Raw genomic sequence first — 22157 nt, forward strand, 5'->3', positions numbered from 1 at the left:
GCCCATGAGTGACAGCACATGAGTGACAGCACACGAGTGACAGCACATGGGTGACAGCACGCTGAGCGAGTTTATTGGATCCGGTCAACCAGATCTCACCACAAATTATTATATTTAAAACAACAGACCATTTAAAGCACGCGCTATGAGAAACATGACCTACATGTTCCCTCACCCAGTGCACACTCCACACCAGCCTAAACGCACGAGCTAAGGGTGACTGTAAGAGCCTGTTCTGAGCACCAAACCAGCTGCACATGTACTAAACCAGTTTCTATTATTTTACATAGAAAAAGACTGAGCAGCCAGATGAGACAGAACTCCTACCTAGTTATAGGTCACTCTGCGTCCCCTGTTGATTTTCACTGACCTTCAATACATTCACCTTCCATTAAACACTGACATCAACACTGATGATCAGACTTCAGATGGATTTGCGTCGTGAGGTTGAGAGTGAACACATTATTCAGATGAAACATCCAGATCTGGGGTTGTCACGATTTTATATATATTTATCATTTTTTATGCATTTAAATCGTATATCCATTTTATTGCATTTATTTTCTGTTTAATTAAAGTTGTTAGTTTTAGTTTTTTTATTGTTTGTTTTTTTTTCTTAAAAATAATATCTATCATTTCTTTTTACAGTATTTAGATGTAAAGATTTATAATTTAATATTATATCAGCAATTATTAATATGACAAGTGATTCCAAATGCTGAATGCTGGTGTATCACAGACGTGTCTTTACCTTGTTCACCACTGCTGAATTTACTGTACTGTGGTGCTGGGTTTGAACCTCTAGAGGGAGACACGAATCTGCGAACCAGACAGCCTGATTTTAGAGTAGTTTTACTGAGGCTTGAGGAAAACTACTGGTTGCAACATGATGCATTATTTAGAACAGTGTTTATTTCCCTCTGATTTTTCATTTTTATACTTTTGAAAGTACTTCATTAGTATAATTACAGTATTATTTTCTAAATACTGCAAACACACTGTGTTCACTCATATATGATCACCACTATGTTATTTGTTTGCTTGCTAGACATGAAAGCCATTACACCTCAATGTGTCATACATAATATACCAGTACATCTGTGTGTCCTGTGTTTATAAAAGTGTAATCTGTTACTGCATGAATGCTGCTGCTTAAATTCGTGTTAAATGATCACATTGATTATGAGTGAAATATAATACATGAGCATGTCAAATGTAGCAGCTAAAAAGGCTGTAAATGTGCAGGGTTAGAGCTCTGGCTATTTCTACATTAGGACTGTGTGGTCAGGGTGGGCTGTGGGAGTGCGCATGCGTGGTGGTGGTTGAAGCGTTAACGGTTCGCAGCTTCAGTCTAATGTCTGCTGACTTACTTTTAAAACCAGGACGTTAAAAAACGGTCATCAGTTAGCTAGAACATTGTGATAATGGTTCTAAAAGGTTCTAAAATTAAAATGAAGTTTGAGAGCAACGCAGCAATAAGCCCATCATTGCAGTGTGATGCAGTAGCTGGAGTAGCCACTTAGCCCAGCTAACGGCTAATGGGCATTAACACAGTGTTTAATGTAATACAGTGTGAAATGAACATCTACAGGATCACAGTGACTCCTACAACACCAGTGCTGGTTAATAAGAGGTGATGGAGTTCAGCACCCTGGACAGTTCCAGCAGCGTGATCCTGTTGGAGTCTGGGACAAATGCATCACCCTTAAGCACAGTGAACAGCTGAGCTCAATGATCAATACATTAACACACATTATTCATCAATAGCTGATATTAAGACTCAGTGGCGTCCGTATACAATCAAATAAGAGGCAATGTTACCAGTTAGCATTACAGTTCTGTACAGAGTCTCTACTGTAAAGACTATATGATGATTAATAGACAGTAATAGACATGCACAGCTTGTTGCTGGTGTGATCTACTGTAATGTGTGTTACTCATTATCTCTGGATGCAGTAACTCCTCAGTACAGTCACTGGCTGGATCTGACTCTAAGCTGCTGATTGGTGCCCTCTTGTGGATCATTATGATGTGACACCCAAACTCAGCCTGTTGAAAAATGCTAATTGGAGTTCAGGATTGTAAACTGCTGATCAATACTGATCATATTCATGTATTGTGTAATGCTGTGTAGTATATTGTCCACTGTAGTCCACTGACTGATCAGAACTTAAAATGATGTTGAACTGATAGAGTTAATGAACCTTGACACTCAATTATTTTTTTTGTTTTTAACTTGATACTACAAACAACTGGTCATAATGTGACTATAGCTCTGGTCTTAGTTTGGTCTTAGTTCCACAGTTTATTGTCTTGTTTGTATATATATATATATATATATATATATATATATATATATATAGATCACACCCAGTGTCAATCTCCGCACACTGGAACTCCTGTTTGAGAGCTTCTGGATCTGAAAAGTCTCTACAGGTTCTGAATGGTAGAATCAGGAGAATAAATACATTCATCATTGTGACTCCTACATTCAGAACACACACATTAGCAGAACATGGAGTGAAGTGTAACTGCATGGTTATCATTAAACTTTATTAAACACAAAATCCAACAGAACAGAATTACACTTCAGTTACAATCGTCCTTTCAACAAAATGAGCCTGTGACTGCAGAAAGTATACGACTGGCAATGAAATAAAAGAAAGAAATAAAATATTGTAAACTTCTCATTCTCCACTTACTAAAATATTACATTCTGCACCTTTCATAAACCATCAGATCTATCAGAAGACTTATATTACAATCTCTTAAGCCATCCTGCATGCAAGGACAGTGTTTATTACAAATATTATACATTTAAGCAAATGTTAACTTCTGTAAAAGAATAATATATTCAATATTCATAAATAACTAAATTATTTTAAAATAAATACAAATATAACAAACAAATGTTAATTTACTGCAACAGTATTCTCTGATAAGCTGATAAGCCATTACAAACTAAAGACACACACACAACCCACTTCCTCATGTTCTGATTTGAGTCTAAAAGCTCCACCTGGAACTGAAACTGTTCAGCAGGCTCTCTCTCACTACTGACACTGCACTCACTGACTGAGAGAATCAGTGAATCTGCTGAGTGATTTAATTGGTCATTATTTAAGGTCTGACCTGCGTTTCCCAAAAGTGTCTAAGTGTTTAGATCGTCTTAACTGGTAGAGAGAGTGTTCAGTGTGATGCTCGCTTGACCATTTAGGACTCTTGAGAAACTCAGCCCAGATCTCTAATTGGGGGTTTATAGAGGGGTTGGCACAGAGATAGATCTATATGTGAGTGAAAAACATAAAAGAAAAGTAAGAGGAACAAACTGATCACATTAGACACAAATACTACACTGAAAAAAAATCTACTTTCATTGTTCTGTATCTCAGTTTTATCAACAATACATTTTAAGTTGAGGTTTCAAAAACATTAGTAAATGAGCTGCAGCTGTAATTAATTAAGTATTGTTTATGATGTTTGATGTCTGTGGCTCCTCCCCCTCAATCTGTTTACTGATTATTCCCATCTGCAGGTCCCCCTATCACCTGATGTCCCCAGACTTGGAGACATTAACAATGGAGCACTGAGCCCTTGCTGGCAATTGAACTCCTAACATTAAACCAGCAGGTGGTTAGACTGTTGTCTAGACACCCCAGAGCTGTGAAATTACACTACATAAAACACAGTTCATCACCCCATCAAGGGCTCAGTGCTCCATTAGCCAGGCATGTTTTACAGTGTTGAGCCAATGAGGAGAACAATACTGGGAGAACTGGGATACTGAGAACAAATAAGAAACACCTGGGAGTGATGACAAGCAGGAGGGGCTACAGACTAGACACAAGTGGCTAGAATAATAAGGAGAGAGGACCAGGACTCAAACAACACAAATCCATGGCTACAGCTGGGGTGATGGAGACAGAACCTGAGCAGAAACAGAACAGGGAGAAAATGTGACAGACTTTAAAGCACACAAGATTACAATTATTCTGTTTGACACTGATCATCAACAGGTTCCAGCTCCAGGTGCTGCTCACATTCTGCTGTCTTCATCACGTTTAGCTGTGAAACACAGAATAATTGACATTTACTCAAATCTTATTTTCAGTTTCAGGCTAATATAGAAATCTCTGCCTGAGTGAGTCTGAAAGTGACTGACAGAAAGACTCTCTTACCTCCAGCTCTGTTCCATTTGACCACCAGTATGATGGTCACCAGCAGATATGGAGAAGCTGCCATTAAACTACTGAGCAGCCTGAACACTGAGGATGGAGCTCTTGAAGTACCTATAGCACACGCACACACACACACACACACACACACACACACACACACACACACACACACACACTTATACATAAAATAAAATCACAGCTGTGTTGTAACTGTTAACTGTTAATATTAAATTCATCTGATATAGATTTTCTGTCAAAATCAGCAAACCTCTGACTGAGATCCAGCTTTGTGGTGACTCTCCTCCCTCTAGGAGTTTACAGTGGTAGAGACCTTCATCTGACTTTGAGACAGTACGGATGGTCATCTCTCCCGTAGTTTGGGTCAGGAGGAATAATCCTTCTTTATAGAAATCAGCTGTGAGGTTTGAGGATTTTGTGTGGTGATATAAACAGTGTAGAGTCAGAGAATCCCCCTCAGTCACAGGATGGACAGAACTGTCCAGAATTACAGCACCACCTGCAGGAAGCAAAAAGTAATGACAATACAATGATCATTATAACACAGAAACCTCTAACAATGATAGAAGTATAGAAGATACAGTACATGGACTAAAGTACTGGGACACAATTGATCATCAGATTCAGATGTCTTATTCAGGCCCCTTGCCACAGGTGTATAAAATCAATAACCTAGTCATGAAGTCTCACATTACAATAATTTCTGAAAGAATGGGTCGTTCCAAAGAGTTCACTGAATCCAGCCTGGTACTGTAATAGGATGTCGCCATTGCGACAAGTCCGTTGGTGAAATTTCTTCATTCCTAGATATTCCACCATCAACTGTGGAGGCTGAATATTGAGGCACAAAGCGCATGCAAGGTAAATGCTCTACTGACTAAATGACTTTTAGTTCTAAACCTCTTTTGGCATTAACATCAGCACAAAGGCGCTTCATGGCAGTTTGAGGAAGACCCTTTTCTGTTCCATCATGATTGTGTGCCAGTGCACAAAGCAAGGTCCATTAAGCCATGGTCGGGTTTGGGTTTGGTGTAGAAGAACTTGACTGGCCCACACAGAGCCCTAACCTCAACCCCTCTAAACACCTTTGTTGGTATAGCTACAAAATGGGAATTAACTCCATATTAATGTCTATAGATTTAGAATGGTATAAAAGTTTCAATTTGTATGCATGTAGTGTATTTTTTTTACAAAGCAGACTATTTTAAACCGTTTCAATCATTTTTAAAAACAGTATTTACTGATTTGTCACATTAATTCACATTATTATCTTTATCACATCTCATTAAAAATGAGGATCTGAGGATCTCTTTCTGGAATCTGAGGATTTCTATCTTAGCTCCACTGTTACTTAACTCCTGCCAGTGGTATACTGTATACTGTAGACTCACTGTGCACTGTGATGTTGACAGGGTTGCTGCTCACTCCAGATTCAGACTCACACCAGTACACTCCAGTGTGGGATGAGGAGAGGGAGCTGATGTTGCATGTAGATCCTGTAACTGATCCCCAGCCTGATGAACAATCTGACACCCTCTCTCTGTGTGTGTATCGTCTCACTCTCCATCCAGCAGAGTTACTCTGTCCCTCACAGCTCAGTGAGAGAGAGTCATTAGTAAAGTGTTGAGATCTGCTGGGGTGGACGATCAGAGCGACTAGAAGAGACGTATCTGAAACATATAGCAAATACATACATTGTTCTTTGTTATGCTGCTTACAAATCTACATTCATAAAATACTGATATCACTGTTTACACAGTAATACTATCAGCTATTAATATACTCATATCAATAATGCATGTATCAATATTACATTAATCACAGCATAAACACAAGCAGTGTGGCTGTGGTTTATGCTACAGTAGCTCTTCTGTGGGATCAGACAGACCGACTGACCTTCACTCTCCTACACTCATCAGTAAGTCACGGTCGTCTAGCATCACAATTTGTTGTTTATCAAAGTGTCTCAGATCTTTATGCTTCTAATAGATCACCTTCAAGAACTGACTGTTCACTTGCTGCCTAGTATGTAAATCCCACGCACTGACAGGTGCCATAGCAACCAGATAATCAATATTATTCACTTTACTTCATGTGGTCTTAATGTTATGGCTGAATAGTGTAGACTGATGTAAAGCTAGACTTCTACACTCAGGCAGGTCTTGTCTTGAACATGTTAAAGCTGAGGAATCCTGTTAGTTTCTGGAGCTTTAATTACAGGAGTGGTTGGTAAAGAGGGCTTTCCTGCCTTCATTGACGTTTTCCACTGAACCCAAATGGCCCTTCATCCACTTTATATACTTCCCAGCTCATCTCACACCAGTCAGTGTCAGAAGTGCCCACACTGTGTCTCTCCAGCACTAATCAGACACTCATTACAGGTGGATTGAGCACAAACCTGACATTATGACATGTGACCACATTCCTCTGCCATCTACATGTGCTTTATAGCCTCTAAACCAGAACCAGACCAGTAGCAGACAGGCTTTTACTCACCAGTAACGTGTACCCAGAGTGCATCACTGTACTGAGTGTAGTAGACTGGGTTTCCTCTCCCAGCTCTGCACCAGTACTGACCTCCATCAGAGACACTAACTGATCTGATGGTGTAGGAGTGTGTTTCAGTGGTGGTCTCATTCTCAGGGGTCTGTGAGTGTTTGGACCAGTAAAACCTCCATCCAGCAGACTGGTTCAGCGTACAGTACAGAGTCAATGGGTTTCCTATCAGTGCAGCTCCTTTAAAGCTGGATGTGAGTTCAGGTTTAGGTGTTTCTGCTGTTGGAGATGAAGAACACAGTTCAACATATTAGCATGTAGGACCTTAAACAGGATGACTATTCTGTACCAGTGTGGAGTTTACAGTGCCTCCATCTGCTGGAGTGAGCACTAACAGTACAGTAAGATCTGTGGACTCGAGTAATCAGTGATAAAAGTGATATTTCTGTTGATTTACTCAAGAATCTTAACTATTGAATCTGAATTAAAACCAGAGCTGTCAAGTAACCAAGTACAAATACTTTGTTACCACAGTATTCACAGTACTTTTTTTTTTTACTCTTTTTACTCCTATTTCATTTAGTTTTTTTTTTAATTTTTATTCCAGCTCGTCATCGTTAAAAAACAAAAAAAAATCCTATCCAGATGAATCGTGCCATCCAGAAAGTGTGAATTTGATTGTGGTTGGATGAGGAATATAAACATATACCATTCTGACACCCTATTGGTTAATAAGCGATCCATCACACCTGCACATGTCATGTCACACTCCAGCAAACATACGTCTGCATATTACATGCTAATATGCAAACATATGTAGTCTAGTATGAAGATGTCTGTGGCAGAGCCTCAAGAGAACCCGAGTGAAATATCTTAACTATGCCCCACATTTACAATCCAATAAAGCTTATTGATCACACGCCTCTGAAGTTTGACAGTTTGCACCATTACAAAACTTTACAATTACTCATCATATTTTTCTCTCCATGAAACTCATGTTAATGCTCAAAGGTGCACAGAGATGCTCCTTTAATATATTTAATATTACTAAAATGCTTCATTTTCAATGGGCAGATCTGCAGCTGAAACAGGCAGCCTAGTGCAGCCCAACATTTTTCAACATTAACATTTTAATAGAACATTATAGATATTATGGATTTTAGAAATAAGTGTTTTTGGGGAGGGGTAGTGCACTATAGACCCCTGTGGCACAGCCTAAGCTTTAGGCCTTTGTTTTCATTCCATTACTTTTACATTTCTATTTAAGTAGTTTTGAAACCAGTACTTTTACACTTTTACTTGAGTAAAAAGCTTAAGTTACTTTAACTTATAGACGTCTTTTTAAACCCTAGTATCTCCACTACTACCTGAGTAATGAATATGAATACATTTTATACATTTGATTAAAACTTGTCAGAAATAAACTTTAGTTCAATAAATAAACACAGAAAATTGATATTCTATAAATACAATATAGACTAAAATCAGTTTATAAAGTGTATGATGCTGGTATTCGTATGGAGTCATTTAGCTGAAGCTGAATCATGTGCTCACCTTTTACAGTGAGTATAACAGTTACTGTACTGTGATGAATTTGGTCGGCCGTGGCGTTTTCCTCTACACCGGTACTGATCTCCATTAACCACATCATCTCCTCTGATGGTGAGAGTGTCTCTGTTTACAGTATGATACACAGCCTGAGACACTGCAGACCATCCACGCTGATTATTCTGCTTCTCAAAATGATATCTCCATCCATCATAATTACTAATCTCACACTTCAGAGTGACTGACTCTCCAGTGAACACAGTACTGTCTGGTTCTACACTCAGTGTAGGTCTGGGTAAAGCTGTGAGAGGAGAGGAGAGAGGAACACTCATAGTCAGTGTTGGGTAATGTGGTGTAAAGTACAGTGTGTTATAGTGATGGAATTACCTATTACAGTGTAGACTCTTCTAATCACAGTACACTTACTGACTTAATAAGAGTGTGTTTCTCTCATGTCTCTAAGAGAACTATATTAATGACCTGCATTTTCATCTGCACATCCCTGACTGTCCTCCTCTGTCCTTTCTGAGCATGAATGACCTGCTACAGTTTACTGCAGGTCTTCAACTGTGAAAGTGACGAGTGCAGAGTGAGTGCACACAGTAACTCCACCACCTCACCTTAACTTTCACTCTAAAGAAGTTTATTTGGAGGTTTAGCTGTTTCTGAGCTGTTTCTACTGGAGAGAGTCTACATGTTCAATCAGCATCAGTCCTTCATCACTGAATCTGCAGAGCTGCTGTGTGTTCAGAGTAAAGCAGGGAGAGTGGGATGTGTTTTAAAGGATTTTACTGTGATTTCACTTTTAACTGTAACTTTACGTTTCCAAGAAGTAATCAGTAAAGTAAAAATCCAATTACAGTCTGAGAGAAGTAATTAGTAATGGATTACTTTTATTTGAGTAATTCCCCCAACACTCAGAGTTTATTCCCCAATCAGAGATCAACAGAGCTGCTGTCTGTGCTGTGTATAGATTCATCCTTTACTTTTAAAAGAAGTAATTAGTTAAATAAACCAATTACAGCTTAAAAGAGTAGTAATTAGTAATGGACTACTTTTTTAATAACTCCCCAACACTTGTAGGCAATATTTCATAATTAGAGATTGAGCATGTTGTGTCATCTTAATTTATTTTTAAGTGTCTTTTGTTTGGGATCTTTTTAAATTATAATGAATGAACTAATGAAAAATGATGTTTAATGATAATAAATTATAAGTGTTTTCAGTGAAAATAAAGTCATGTCATCTCTTCCTAAACTGACTGAGTTGCTTGAAATCATAAAAAAAAAAAAAAAGCAAAAAACACATCTGAATTTTATTTGACCCTGTCATGGTTATTTTACTCACTGGGGTCTTGGTTCTGGATTGTTTGTGGAGCTGTTTTGTGAGCATGACTGTTTTACAAAGTGCTGCACAAAGTTCATTCAGCTTTTTTTCAACTCAGTTTGTTTTCTATGAAGCAATATTTCAAGCCTGCATTTGTGAAATCTGTTGATATTAGGAATCTTTTTCACCTATTTGAGAGCCAACAGTGACCGATGGCGAGAAGCATCAGAATATGTTTGAGTGAGTTAAATGAGCCAAAAGTACCCCTGCATAAGACTGCTCTTCTGCTCAGGTGTGCTGATATAAGCATAATCTTGTGTATATATATAAGATGCTCATTCAGCATTTGCTTGAAGGGACAGACTGGTCACCTGGAGAACCAAGCTGGATTTATAGGCTGAATAGGGTTCACATACATTTTCTAAAGATTTCTCTTTCTCTCCCTCTCTATCTCCCTGCCCCTCCTTCCCTCCATCAGTACGACCCCGGGACTTCACTTTTATAAAATAAGATAAGATAATCCTTTATTAGTCCCACAGTGGGGAAATTCTTATACACTTGTAAGAATATCTTATATATTCATTCTTATACACAGGTACTGATTTTTAGTACTGACTTTATCTATGCCCTCTATGTGTCAGACTGGGGTTCAGTACTGACCAGGCAAGCAGGTCACTCTGTAGCAGTAAGAGTTCTTGTGTAAAACTATTACCACACTATTGTCCGACCTCTCTAACAGAGGTGTAAACTCTACACTGCTCTGAATAAGACTGTTACACACTATAGATGTAATTCCCTGATCTGCACATGTTGGTGTTCTCCTGCTGTAACACACACACTCTAACCCTTGTGGGAAATCCTGACTCCAGACCCGGTCCTTGGAGGAATCACTGTCTCCGTGATTAGCTTGTTTTTTCGGCTTTTTATCACTTTCTAGCGCTTTTTGTCGTAACTGCTTTTAGATTGTGTTTACAGTCCACAGGTCTATCAAAAATGGCATGTTCAGTCTAGACCCTTTTTCCTGCACTAGTGATAATGATAGTGTTTGCACTAAATGTGAGCTAAGGCTGAAGCTAGCCCACCGGAACTAGCAAACAGGAGATGGATAGTTACTCATGTAGGGGCCAATGATATTCGTCTGCGGCAGTCAGAAGTTACTAAGGATAATATTAAAGAGGTGGTTAAACTGGTCCAGATGATGTCCGATGCCGTAATTTGCTCTGGTCCCATCCCAATGAGGCGCAGCGCTGAGTCCTACAGCCGACTCACAGCGCTGAACCAAGGTCCAAGTGGTGTTCCGAAAATCATGTGGGCTTCATAGTGTTAAATTCTCTCATTCTAACGATAACAGCAGCACCTCAGACCTAAAGCTCGGTCTACTTAATATTAGATCATTATCCTCGAAAGCAGTGATTGTAAATGAAATTATATGTGATCAGAAACTAGACGTTTTCTGCCTCACTGAAACCTGGATTAGACCTGATCAATATATAGCACTAAATGAAATATGTACATAGCCCTAGATTATCAGGCAGAGGAGGTGGAGTATGCATAATCTACCAGAATACACTAGATATTATTCACAAACACTGAAACACCTTCACTTCTTTTGAGATTCTCTACATCAATATATCAAATCCAACCACAAATAAAAATACATTCACACTGATTAATATTTATAGGCCTCCAGGGCCCTATTCTGAATTTTTAAAAGAATTTAGTGATTTTGCTGCAGACTTGGCAGTGTGCAGCGACAAAGTTATAATAGTAGGAGACTTTAATATTCACTTTGAAAAAGCAGACGATCCATTAACAAAGGCATTTGTATCAATTTTAGATTCTGTTGGCATCACACAAAACATAACTGGACCCACACATTACTGTAACCATACCCTAGATTTAGTCCTGACCCTGGGTGTTAGCATTGATGATCAATATTCTACCTCAGAGCTCAGTAATATCAGATCATTATCTAATCTCCTTTGAGCTACATCTTAGGCAAAATGTAACTTCGTCCCTCCAACACTGTCTAAAGCGCACAATAACCCCAATGACCGCTGTACAGTTTACTGAAAACCTCCCAGACCTATTGACCTTAGCTTACACTCCGTCAGACCAAACGGAGCTCGTTAAATTAACAAACGATCTAGAGAATACCCTCCGATCAACCTTAGACAAAGTAGCACCGTTCAAAAATAAAATGATGAGGCAAAAAAGGCTCGCACCGTGGTACAGTGATCATACTCGTACCTTAAAACAAACAAGAAACTAGAGTGTAAATGGTGGACGACCAAACTAGAGGTGTTCCACTCTGCGTGGAGGGACAGCCTTAGTCAATATAGAAAGGCACTCATTAAAGCTCGCTCAGTGTATCTGGCCTCACTGATCGAGAAAAACAAAAACAATCCCAGAGTTCTTTTTAATGAGATCTCTAAACTTACTAAAAGCCAGGCAGATACTCAACCCCAGATTCCAACATCTTTAACCAGTACCTTCTCCGAGTAAATGGCCACCCAGCCTGACCTGCTGGAAGATTGCCCGCTGAGGTCCCCTCTACCTGCGTCAGACCAGCTGCCACCTACCAGTCCGGCCAGCGGGCCCCCCCACCCGCCACCATCCATGGCGGACCGGCGGCTCTCCCGCCTGCCGCTGCTGCCTGTTTGGTGGCCGTGTTGAAACCTAGATGGACTCGTGGCTGTCTGCCACTATTAATATCACCACTATTAACTATCTGTTGTATCTAGTTTGGTAATTTTTATCATTACTGTTTAAATAGTTCTGACCAGAGGAGGATGGGTCGGGTCCCCCTTGTGAGTCTGGGTTCCTCCCAAGGTTTCTTCCTCCAGCTCTGAGGGAGTTTTTCCTTGCCACTGTCGCCCTTGGCTTGCTCACGGGGGTCTTTGATTCTTTATGTTTTCTTCTTTCTTCTCTGTCTATGTCCTTTATTAAGTACTAATTATGTAAAGCTGCTTTGTGACGACAACAGTTGTAAAAAGCACTATACAAATAAATCTGACTTGACTGACTTGACTTGACACGCCAACTCAGGAAGTGTTTGATAATTAACTGATTAGTTAGATTAGATGTTTTAGAGCAGATTAAACAACATGCACATGCATAACAAGTTCTCCAGAACTAGAACTGAGAACCACTGCATTACAACTAAAGATCTCATCTCCTCTGTAGTGAAGTGATAGTGAGGTTAATGAAGACTGGAGAGATGATCACACTCACCTGATACAGTCAGTGTAACAGCAGGACTGGTGTATGAGTAGCCTGAGGTTCCTGTCACTGCTCCTTTGCAGGTGTATTCACCACTGTGAGAGTGTGTAACAGAGATGAGACTGAACTCCTGTGTTCTGGATGTAGAAACTAGATAATAATCATTTTCCCAGATGTATGTCCACTGTCTGACTTCTCCTCCTATGACACATCTGAGAGTGACAGTCTCTCCACTGAACGCTGGATTAGGTGTGATGGTTACTGCAGGTGTTGGTTTCACTGTGTAAAGGAAATGAATGTAGAGAATAAATGATTGTAATGAAGGTGTTTTCATGTCTGTGTGGATTATAAAGAATGATTTAAACAGTAGTCAACAGAACACACCTCCACTCTTCTGTCTGTTAGGAGCACAGATAATGTCTGACTCTAGAAAAAGACTGAAACTCATCATTTTATTCAATTTATTTATTTAATTTATTTATTCTCAATTCTAGAAGTATTAGTACTATGGTGGTAATTTGTTGGGTAAAATCTACCTATAAAACAAAGATTTTGAATAAACTCTATTCTCTTTCTCCAGCAGTTCTTGATCTCTTAATAACAATATCATGCTCTCAGCAAAGTACATTACCTCATTTATTAATTATTTTATTTTAGTCAATTCTTATTAATAACATAACTGAGTGATAATTTTAGGCTCATTCAGCATCTGATTGCAGGGATGGACTTGTCACCTGGAGAACCAAGCTTTTTTTGCTGAGTATTTCATCCTACAGTTTTTAAGATAGTGACACCATTTCACCTCCAGATGGTTCGGGCTGATTGTGTGATGTGGGGACTGTGTTCAGGTTTTTGGTCGGATGCACGGTTCCAGTGTAGCAACAGATCTTTTCCTTATAGGAATGCATGAAAAATGTGTCCAAAAACTTTTAACCAAGAATTAAAACTTGTACAGATCACATTTTTCGAGCTACTAACACCAAATTTGACAAAACCTCATAACTAACAGCGTGGTTTTATGCTTTTTTACCGAAACATCGTACAGTTTTCGTTAAATTATCATAGATTTTTTCTTCATATGAATGAAGGGCAGAATGTTCAAAAAGGTGACACTGATGATACCTCTCCCTCACACCAGCTTAGAGAAAGCTTGCAGCACTCATTCTCTTCCTTGCTCTCCACCACTGTCTGTGCATGGAGGAGCTTTTAGCACCCCATATTTTCACCAAAAGTTTGAGGACATATTAGCTGAACGTGGTGGATGAGGTTTTGGACCAACTATCTTATTTTGGCATCCCACATTTTACCACACACTATTACTATAGCAAAACTTTAGCAATCACTTTGCAACACCTATACCATAGCAACACCTCAGCAACCACCTAATCACAGCTCAGCAACCAACAGCTGTACTATGACAACCCCCTGGGATACCATAGCCACCAGTGAAAAACAGCTTCAGCTGTGCAACCATTCTGCATTTCCTTCTGGATTTATTTCTTCTAGTTAATCTTGTTGTTCTGTTATTTGTGGTGCTATCCTGTGTTAACCAGAGCAACCATATCACAACATTTCTGCAGGATCTGCAGTCTCTAATTATTACATTACATCCATAACTGAGAGTAAAAGGTGAAAGTAGGAGAAAGAAAACAAGGGTTTGGTTGGATGAAATTCTAGAAACTATTGATGCTCATTGTGTCCTTCTGGTATACATGTATGTGTGGATGAGAGAATACAGAGAGAATGAAAAAGAGAGTGCTGTATCAGTGTGTGTGGACGTGTGACTATTGATTTGCATATTTTTCACTTCACATTTTTAAGATGAAAAAGTTATTAATAATTTTATTAACATTTTATTAATTTGAGATCAGATTTGAGGCCAATGTTTAAACATAACATAATGGATGCTCTGATGACAATGTGCATCTCACCAGTTTTCACTCTCAGAACAGACACAAAGTTCAGCTCCTTACTGCCCCATCAGAGCTACTGACCAATACAGTTTTAATCAGTTTATGTGAGTAATAATTTACACCTGGTATTAGTGGTGTTTTTTTCTACAGTTTTTATCAGAACCAAACTATGAGAAGCTGCAGCTCGAATGTGGCAGACAGTCCATATCTTAGCATGTATCTATTCAGTGTTTTCATAAACCAAAAACAAAATTGTGAACATGAGAAAGAATGACATCACAGTTTTTTTGCATCTTTTACACGCCTCTTATTGCGTGAAATTAAATATTAAGTTGAGGGTGCCAATAATTTTGTCCGGCTCATTTTTGAAGTTTTACTTTGTTGTGTTGTTCCAATAAAAACAAAGGAAATTAACGTGTGTATAACAAAACAGGGATGCCAACACTTTTGGCCAAGATAGTATGAAGCACATTTCTGGTAGAATGACCCCTGTGATAATGACCGATAGGCCGACCACATCACAGATGAAACTACACTTTGTGGGTGTCGTACTCACTGCAGGTAAGTTAGATTTAATTTGCTTTAATAATTCTTTTATTTTTACTCCTGTATGTGGTATAACTCCAACTTTTAGTGTGGTGAGTTGAGTCTACGAGCTAGCGCAGATGGGTTAATTTGAGTTCACCACCAGATGACAGTATTTAATGAGTCCATTTCTATAGTTTGTATAAAATCTCCTTTAAATAAAAGGAGTGAAGTTCCACTGTACGATCACTATATTTACAGTAGTGTTACTAGATCTGATTATAGATGATAGTATTTGCTTACTGATCTACTTTGATTTGTTGTAAAACGAGTGTAGTTCTAGTCTGGCTTCACTATCATGCCTGTGAAGACCTCTAGTTCAGAGCCTGTGGGATCTTTCCAGATGCACATTGCTAAACTAACTTAGAGACATGTTGCTGACAGCAGAGTTGCTAGGCTAGTGTTACAGTGATGGGTGTTCACACACTTTACTGATTCACTGGTGAAGACAGCACTGCTTCTACAGTCAGTGTAGCTTTGGGTGGGATCAGAGATGAGGGGAGAAAATAGTGCATGCAATGTAATACTGAGTGACACAAGGTCTCTCAGCTAAGCTAAGGTCTCTCTCTCTCGCTCGCTCGCTCGCTCGCTCTCGCTCTCACGCGTGCGTTTGTAAAAGTGTTTCACAGCTTGTAAAAAGATTTTTTGTAATTTTTTTTGCTCTTCCCAGCCACCGTAATTAGCCAATCAAATTGGATGAGCAATTGGACCAACCATGTACCATAGCAACCACCTAGCAATGACTAGCTAAACCACAGCAACACCTTAGCAGCCACCAAGCAACACCACTGCTGAGCTGCAATCATTCCCAGGTTCTGCAGGAACTGAGCTCTCTGCTTATTATTATTCCTCCTGATTTTTATCCGGGTTCACTCAGACTGCAAGTTTCACAGAAAACTGAGAAATGTTGAATATTTGCTCAATTAGACTCTGAGTATGGGTTGACTTTCACTAATATGTCTGTGCAGTCCTCTTAGATGCTAACTTAGCTAACTTAATGGACACAGTAGGGATGATCTCTACCCCACAGTTACGTGATTCAGTGCTTTATCTTTATTTCTAAACTGTACGATTTCACACACGATCCGTTTACCTACAGGACTGAACCTCACAAAATAAAACACTATTAAACCACTATTTATTTCATTTTCTTTCTTCAGCATCAGAAAATACTAACATCAGCTGTTCAGCTTCACCTGCAGGGGGCTCCAAAGTCTAATGTTGTCTAGATTCTCTAAAACAGTAAGAGAAAGTTGAGAGTCATCAGTTTTTTTTAATTGAAGTCAGTCTGTTATTTTATTGAGACAGTGGTCATCGTTTGGTTTAGCTGATTAATAGAGCTGGGTGTCAGCAGTGAAAGTCAGTACCATGCTAATGGATTATTTTGCTCAGCGGCAGTCTATAAAGAGTAAGTAGTAATGGACACAGGATTGACCCTTGTGGAATACCAGATTTTACTTTTGTGTGATGAGAGCATTCATTATTTACATAAACACATTAGCAGTGATCAGTCAAATAGGATCTAAACCAAGTGAGGGCAGATCCTTTGTGAAACAAGTAGATAATTTGTGACTCTTAGTAAAGCGGTTTCAGTGCTGTGGGTCTAACTCCAGACTGAAAGACCTAATTAATGCTACTGTTGAGGAAGTTGGTTCACCTGCTGAAACACTTTCTAGGATCTTGGCTATGAAGTGGAGATTTAATATTGGCCTATAATTACAAAGTTCACAAGGGTCAAGATTTGGCTTGTTTTTACAATGATAATCGCAAATCTTTTAATTAACTAATTTACTCTGGCCAGTACTGGTTAAATGACAAGTGAATGAATCAAGGGAATCAAGTGATCGTATGATTGAACTGTAATAATTGCAGCTTCTGTACAGTGAGAGTAGTTTTATCTTCAAACTCATTGTGATTTATTTTCTTTGTCATTAAACTACATTTTACTGGTCAGTTGATATTTAAAAAATCAATTTAGGTACATTTGCATAGGCCCCTCCCCTATTTCTGTACCTCAACAGTGCTGCACACTAAAATGCATATTCATGGTGTCCTGTGGAGTCCTTGAGTGCACAACAAAAAAAGACTTCTGTGATGAATTAGCAAAATGCATTAAACCATTACAGCAGTGGCCTGGTAGTGGTAATGAGTGCTGTGCTAGTGTGAGTGTGTTACACAACAGTGTTACTGGAGTATTCATACACTGTGTACACTTACTAGCCAGCACATTGGTAACCTTGTAGGTGCACAGTTGGAGACTATAGCACTATTGCAGACTTCATCATTCCTCCTCATTAAAGACACCTGATTCAACTCATCAGCTAATCAGCACAGCCTACATTAAATGAGCTCAGAGAATTCAACCAGGGACAGCACTGACCACTGCAGAGCCGTGGACTGGAAGACACACAGTAACCTGTCTGCTCTCACCCTTCATCTGAGTTTCTGAACAGAAGGCCACTGTTGCCTGGGTATTTGTGGTTAGTAGACTAGTCTTACCCCAGCAGGGACACTGATGGGTGTAGAAACACACAGCTGTCTCTGATACATTTATACAAGTACCACACACACACACTACCAGGTCAGTCCTTATTGAGAATGGATACAACCTCTATGGTATCCCTTCCCTTGTTGGATGCGGTAGAGAGGGCTGTTATGTTGTACAGCAACAGATGGGCTACAGACTTTAATTGTAAACCTACTCATTGCAAAGTGGGGTGATTGCTCTGTGCGGTTCATTTGAAGTACGAACACAATTCAAACCAAAGGTCTCTAAATGAACCAGACAGAGTTGAGTTTGATGTCACATTTGTCACAGATCTTATTTTACTATTTTTTTTCTCAATTTATTTTTGTTCTTTTTTATTTTTCATTTTTCTGCTCTCCGATGTCGACCGGAGGAGGATGAGTTTCCTTTTTTGAGTCTCAGTTCCTCTCAAGGATTCTTCCTCTCGATCTGAGGGAATTGTTTCTAACTGACTGATTCTCCCTCTGTTTTACATCTAAGAGTGACAGAGATGAATATTGCTTTCCTGTCAGGATTTACTTCAAATGTAACCTTTGACTTATCTGTAAAAACCCAACAACAAACAATTGAACACTTCTGATTTTACTGATTTGTCACAGACATTCATTCAGTGTAAGACATTAGAGGTAAATGTAAAAAAAATGGACCAGTGTAGATCAGTGTAATTGAAAAACGTAAATATCTAAATGATTTACCTTGAGTATGTCCATGGTGGATGAGTGCGGCCAGCACTAGAGACAGAAACAGAGGAAATGATGCATTAATATGAAATATTATTCAATCACAGGTAGAACTAATGAACCTGAAAGTGCCTCCACAGCTGAAACTGAGAAATCAGCTCATGTCAGAGATAGTCAGTCTGTCCTACACACACCCTCCTGATCTCCACACAGTTACTGAATCAACAGTGATTCAATTTGCACATAATTACTACATGATTTAAATAGTCAAGTCCATAAGTATTTGGACAGTGACACAGTATTTGTAAATATATCTTTCTACACCACTACAATGGATTTAAAATAAAGAAATCAGTTCAGCTTAAATTCAGGAGGATATTGCATCAACTCTTAAGAAATTACACTCATTGTGTTCACAGTCCCTACCTTTTTACAGGCTCAAGAGTAATTGGACAGTGGACTGGTAAGTGTTTTTAGGAAGGTGTGGCCTGTTTCCTCATCATTTCATAAGAGAACAAAGAGATAAAAGGTCACATCTTGACTGCTTTATTTTAAGGCAAGTCACGACAGGTGAATTGGGTAAAAAATAATATGAATTGAACTAATATAGCTTGATTACATAAGACAATTACATTTTCTGATATTTTCTGTTTTGAAAATTTGTCAAAATAAAAAACATCAGAAAATAGACGGGGATGAAATGTGTTGTAGGTAAGATTTCTGGCTTAGAGTGTTGAAAAAACTGAGAAAACAGTTTCAGTACAACGTCAAATAAACTGGGTTATTTTTGGGATATTGGGATATTCCAATAGTTTGATCTCAATTTGGAAAGACAGCTTTCAGAGACAGTGAATCTTTCACATGTAAAGATCTTCAAAAACAGTTTGAGGGGCAGTGGTGGCTGAGGGGCAGTGGTGGCTCAGCGGTTAGAGCTCCGGGATATCGATAACAGGGTTGTGGGTTCGATTCCCGGGCTCGGCAAGCTGCCACTGTTGGGCCCTTGAGCAAGGCCCTTTACCCTCTCTGCTCCCCGGGCGCTGGAGTTGGCTGCCCACCGCTCTGGGTGTGTGTGTGTACTCACTGCCCCTAACACATGTGTGTGTGTGTGTGTGTGTTCACTACCAGATGGGTTAAATGCGGAGGACACATTTCGCTGTACGGTCCACACTGTACAGTGACAAATACTTGCACCTTTACCTTAGATTAGAGCGGTTTATTAACTATTGACTAATTTATACATATTTAATATTGTTAAAGTATATTTGCATGTATGTTTATATCTTTTCTGTTGTCATGTAGGATGTAGTCTCTTTGCTTATGTGCTGCTGTCTCAATGTCACTACCCTGATTAAATAAAGCTTTTAATGATTGGTCAATGAAACAAAGGAAATGACCTTATTTGGATCTGATAACATTCATATCATACAACAGTACATGTCAACATGGTGCAGATAACAGAGGTGGTTTTGCATGTTGTGTTAGAATGCTAACGTTCGTGATTTTAGAAGAAATCTACAGACACAAACTAACTGCAGAAAAAGAAACACCTAAATAAGAATCTTTGACATTTTCTTTCCAGTATATGATAAATCTGTTTTCACCTGCTGTGTCTCGTTATAAATCCACTGATGTTCACAGAGGGAAATATGAAAAAAGCAAACTGTCGATGTCCACATGCTTTAATTAACAGGCTAGAAACAAATCTTTTTACCAATTTTAGATTATGGGGATATTTTATATAGACATGCCCCAAAGACAGCACTACACTAACTGAATTCTGTTCATCATTTTGTATCAAGATTTAGAACGTGCTAGATATTGAACTCATCACTGCAAAAGTGTTTGGGATCCACTTTCAGTACAATGTCAAATAAACTGGGTTATTTTGTGTACAAAGAGATAATTGGGCATCTTCCTTCATATTTGTCTGATTTCATCAACAAACAGGTCTTTGTATAAATTATGTTCAAATATCTTCCAGCGGATTGGTCTGAATTTTATACTTATGGACTTGACTCCTTATTTTGTAAACACAATTATTTCCAAAGGTAATTAAACGGACAGACAAACTATACTGCACTCTTTAACATAAAGGTGCTACAAAGGGTCATTTTACTGATTCCATAGAAGACCCTCTTAGGTCCATAAAGAACCATGTTTGTAACTGAGATGTTTGAGTGTAAAGAACCTTTAAAAGTTTAAAAGGTCTTCACATTATGTAAAGTTTCTTTACCAATTTACATATTCTTCACACTCACAGAGCTCTTTTACAGACAGTGTTTATTAAGCAACCAGAATTCGTTGGTCCTTCATCCATTCATACCTAATTCATCTGGTAATGATGTACACATACGTTTCACAGCCCATCTACAACAGCACTAATCACCTCCACTGTCACAAACACATGATAAGAGTGCAGAAAACACTGCAATAACATTCACTAGTGTTGAAGAACCTACAAACCACACACTTATCAAAGCACCACTGAACAGATAACATCACACAGCAGCTTTCACACTCAGCACAACAGTACAACACAATCTCTCACCTCACAGCAGTGTACAGAGTAATGAGAGCTGCACAAGGTTTAATATTTACTGAGGAAACAGATGGAGAGAAATGTGGAAACACCACAGGAAGAAAAGCAGCGATCGTTCACTTTATAATCTTACAGAAATCTTCTATCTTCTACTGTCGGGTTTTGTGGTCTCCATATTGACTTTTTTAAGCCACTCTGGATAAGAGCATCTGCTAAATGCCTTAAATGTAAATGTATCTTTACTCAGAAAACCTCATACCAATACAGAGAGGATTCTCATATTTTAATAAAGCAGCTGAAACTCTGAACTCTCTGATTCAGCTTGAAGGAAAAGCCTGTAAATTTGCTGAGCTTCATTCAGTTACTTAGTCACACAGACCTGATGATCAGAGCCCTCAGACTGTGTATTAACCCCTTCATACAGCAGCACTCACTCTAATGAAGACAGAGAGAGAAGATTTACTCACAGAGTATCACAGAGAGTGGACTGAGCTCCATACTGTCCCAGTACTGACTGACTGAAGTACGCTCTGTTTTATACAGGCATCACTTCCTGTGTTCTCATGATCAAAGCACATGAGAGAGAGAGAGAGAGAGAGAGAGAGAGAGAGAGAGAGAGAGAGAGAGAGAGAATGTGATTTTACTAGTTAATCTATTTTTGGACACAGTTTTCTATGGGATGAACTTCACTTTACCTAAAGTTGTCCTGACTGTATTTAACTTTGCAGAGATGAATAATAAAAGTTCAGTAAATGAAAGAAACAAACTGTGAATTTCAAACGCTGTTGTTCCTCCTTCAAAACCAGCCAATATAAGCTTCTTGTGTTCTTTTCACGAGCCCCCCATGAAAGGAAAAGCTGCATGCTTCATTCAGAGGCAAATAAATAGATGTGTAACACAGCATCTGAGCATTTTTTACCCCAACCTAATTCACACACTTACTATTTATACATCACACAATCCAACATACTCAATAATGCAGTCTTATAAGCCTTTAAAATACCTTCAATCAACTGGTCAGTGACAGAAACCTTACTGATACATCGAGGTTTATCACATTATCAGTACTGATCCATATATACTTCATCTATCTTCATGTGCAGTGTGTTTAAACACAGCTATCTA

General features: G+C 38.8%; 1 protein-coding gene across 4 annotated transcripts; it reads right to left on the reverse strand.

Annotated features, from left to right (window-relative positions):
• Nucleotides 1-2539: 2539 nt before the first annotated feature.
• Nucleotides 2540-21531, reverse strand: LOC140561984 (Fc receptor-like protein 5). Of its 4 annotated transcripts, XM_072687321.1 has the most exons (10): nt 21500-21531; nt 18509-18544; nt 12801-13067; nt 6693-6971; nt 5588-5866; nt 4447-4695; nt 4179-4289; nt 4041-4065; nt 3805-3928; nt 2540-3284 (listed from the first exon to the last, which is right to left on the reverse strand). In XM_072687321.1, the coding sequence occupies exons 1-9, from the start codon at nt 21528-21530 to the stop codon at nt 3838-3840; spliced, it is 1368 nt and encodes a 455-aa protein (XP_072543422.1). In that variant the 5' UTR covers nt 21531; the 3' UTR covers nt 2540-3284; nt 3805-3837. The 4 variants fall into 4 exon arrangements, with proteins under 4 accessions (XP_072543422.1, XP_072543424.1, XP_072543421.1 ...); XM_072687323.1 differs by lacking the exon at nt 4041-4065; XM_072687320.1 differs by having other exon boundaries at nt 2540-3928.
• Nucleotides 21532-22157: the final 626 nt, after the last annotated feature.

Source organism: Salminus brasiliensis, chromosome 9 (genome assembly GCF_030463535.1).
Source record: "Salminus brasiliensis chromosome 9, fSalBra1.hap2, whole genome shotgun sequence".
In the NCBI taxonomy this organism is placed as follows: Eukaryota; Metazoa; Chordata; class Actinopteri; order Characiformes; family Bryconidae; genus Salminus; species Salminus brasiliensis.

Coding starts and splice junctions, on each gene's coding strand:
- LOC140561984 (XM_072687321.1), bottom strand. CDS start 21,530: ATGGAGCTCAGTCCACTCTCTGTGATACTCT. Junction 13,068..18,508: donor CCACCATGGACATACTCAAG/GTAAATCATTTA, acceptor TCCTTTACACAG/TGAAACCAACACCTGCAGTA. Junction 6,972..12,800: donor TGTTACACTGACTGTATCAG/GTGAGTGTGATC, acceptor CATCTCCAACAG/CAGAAACACCTAAACCTGAA.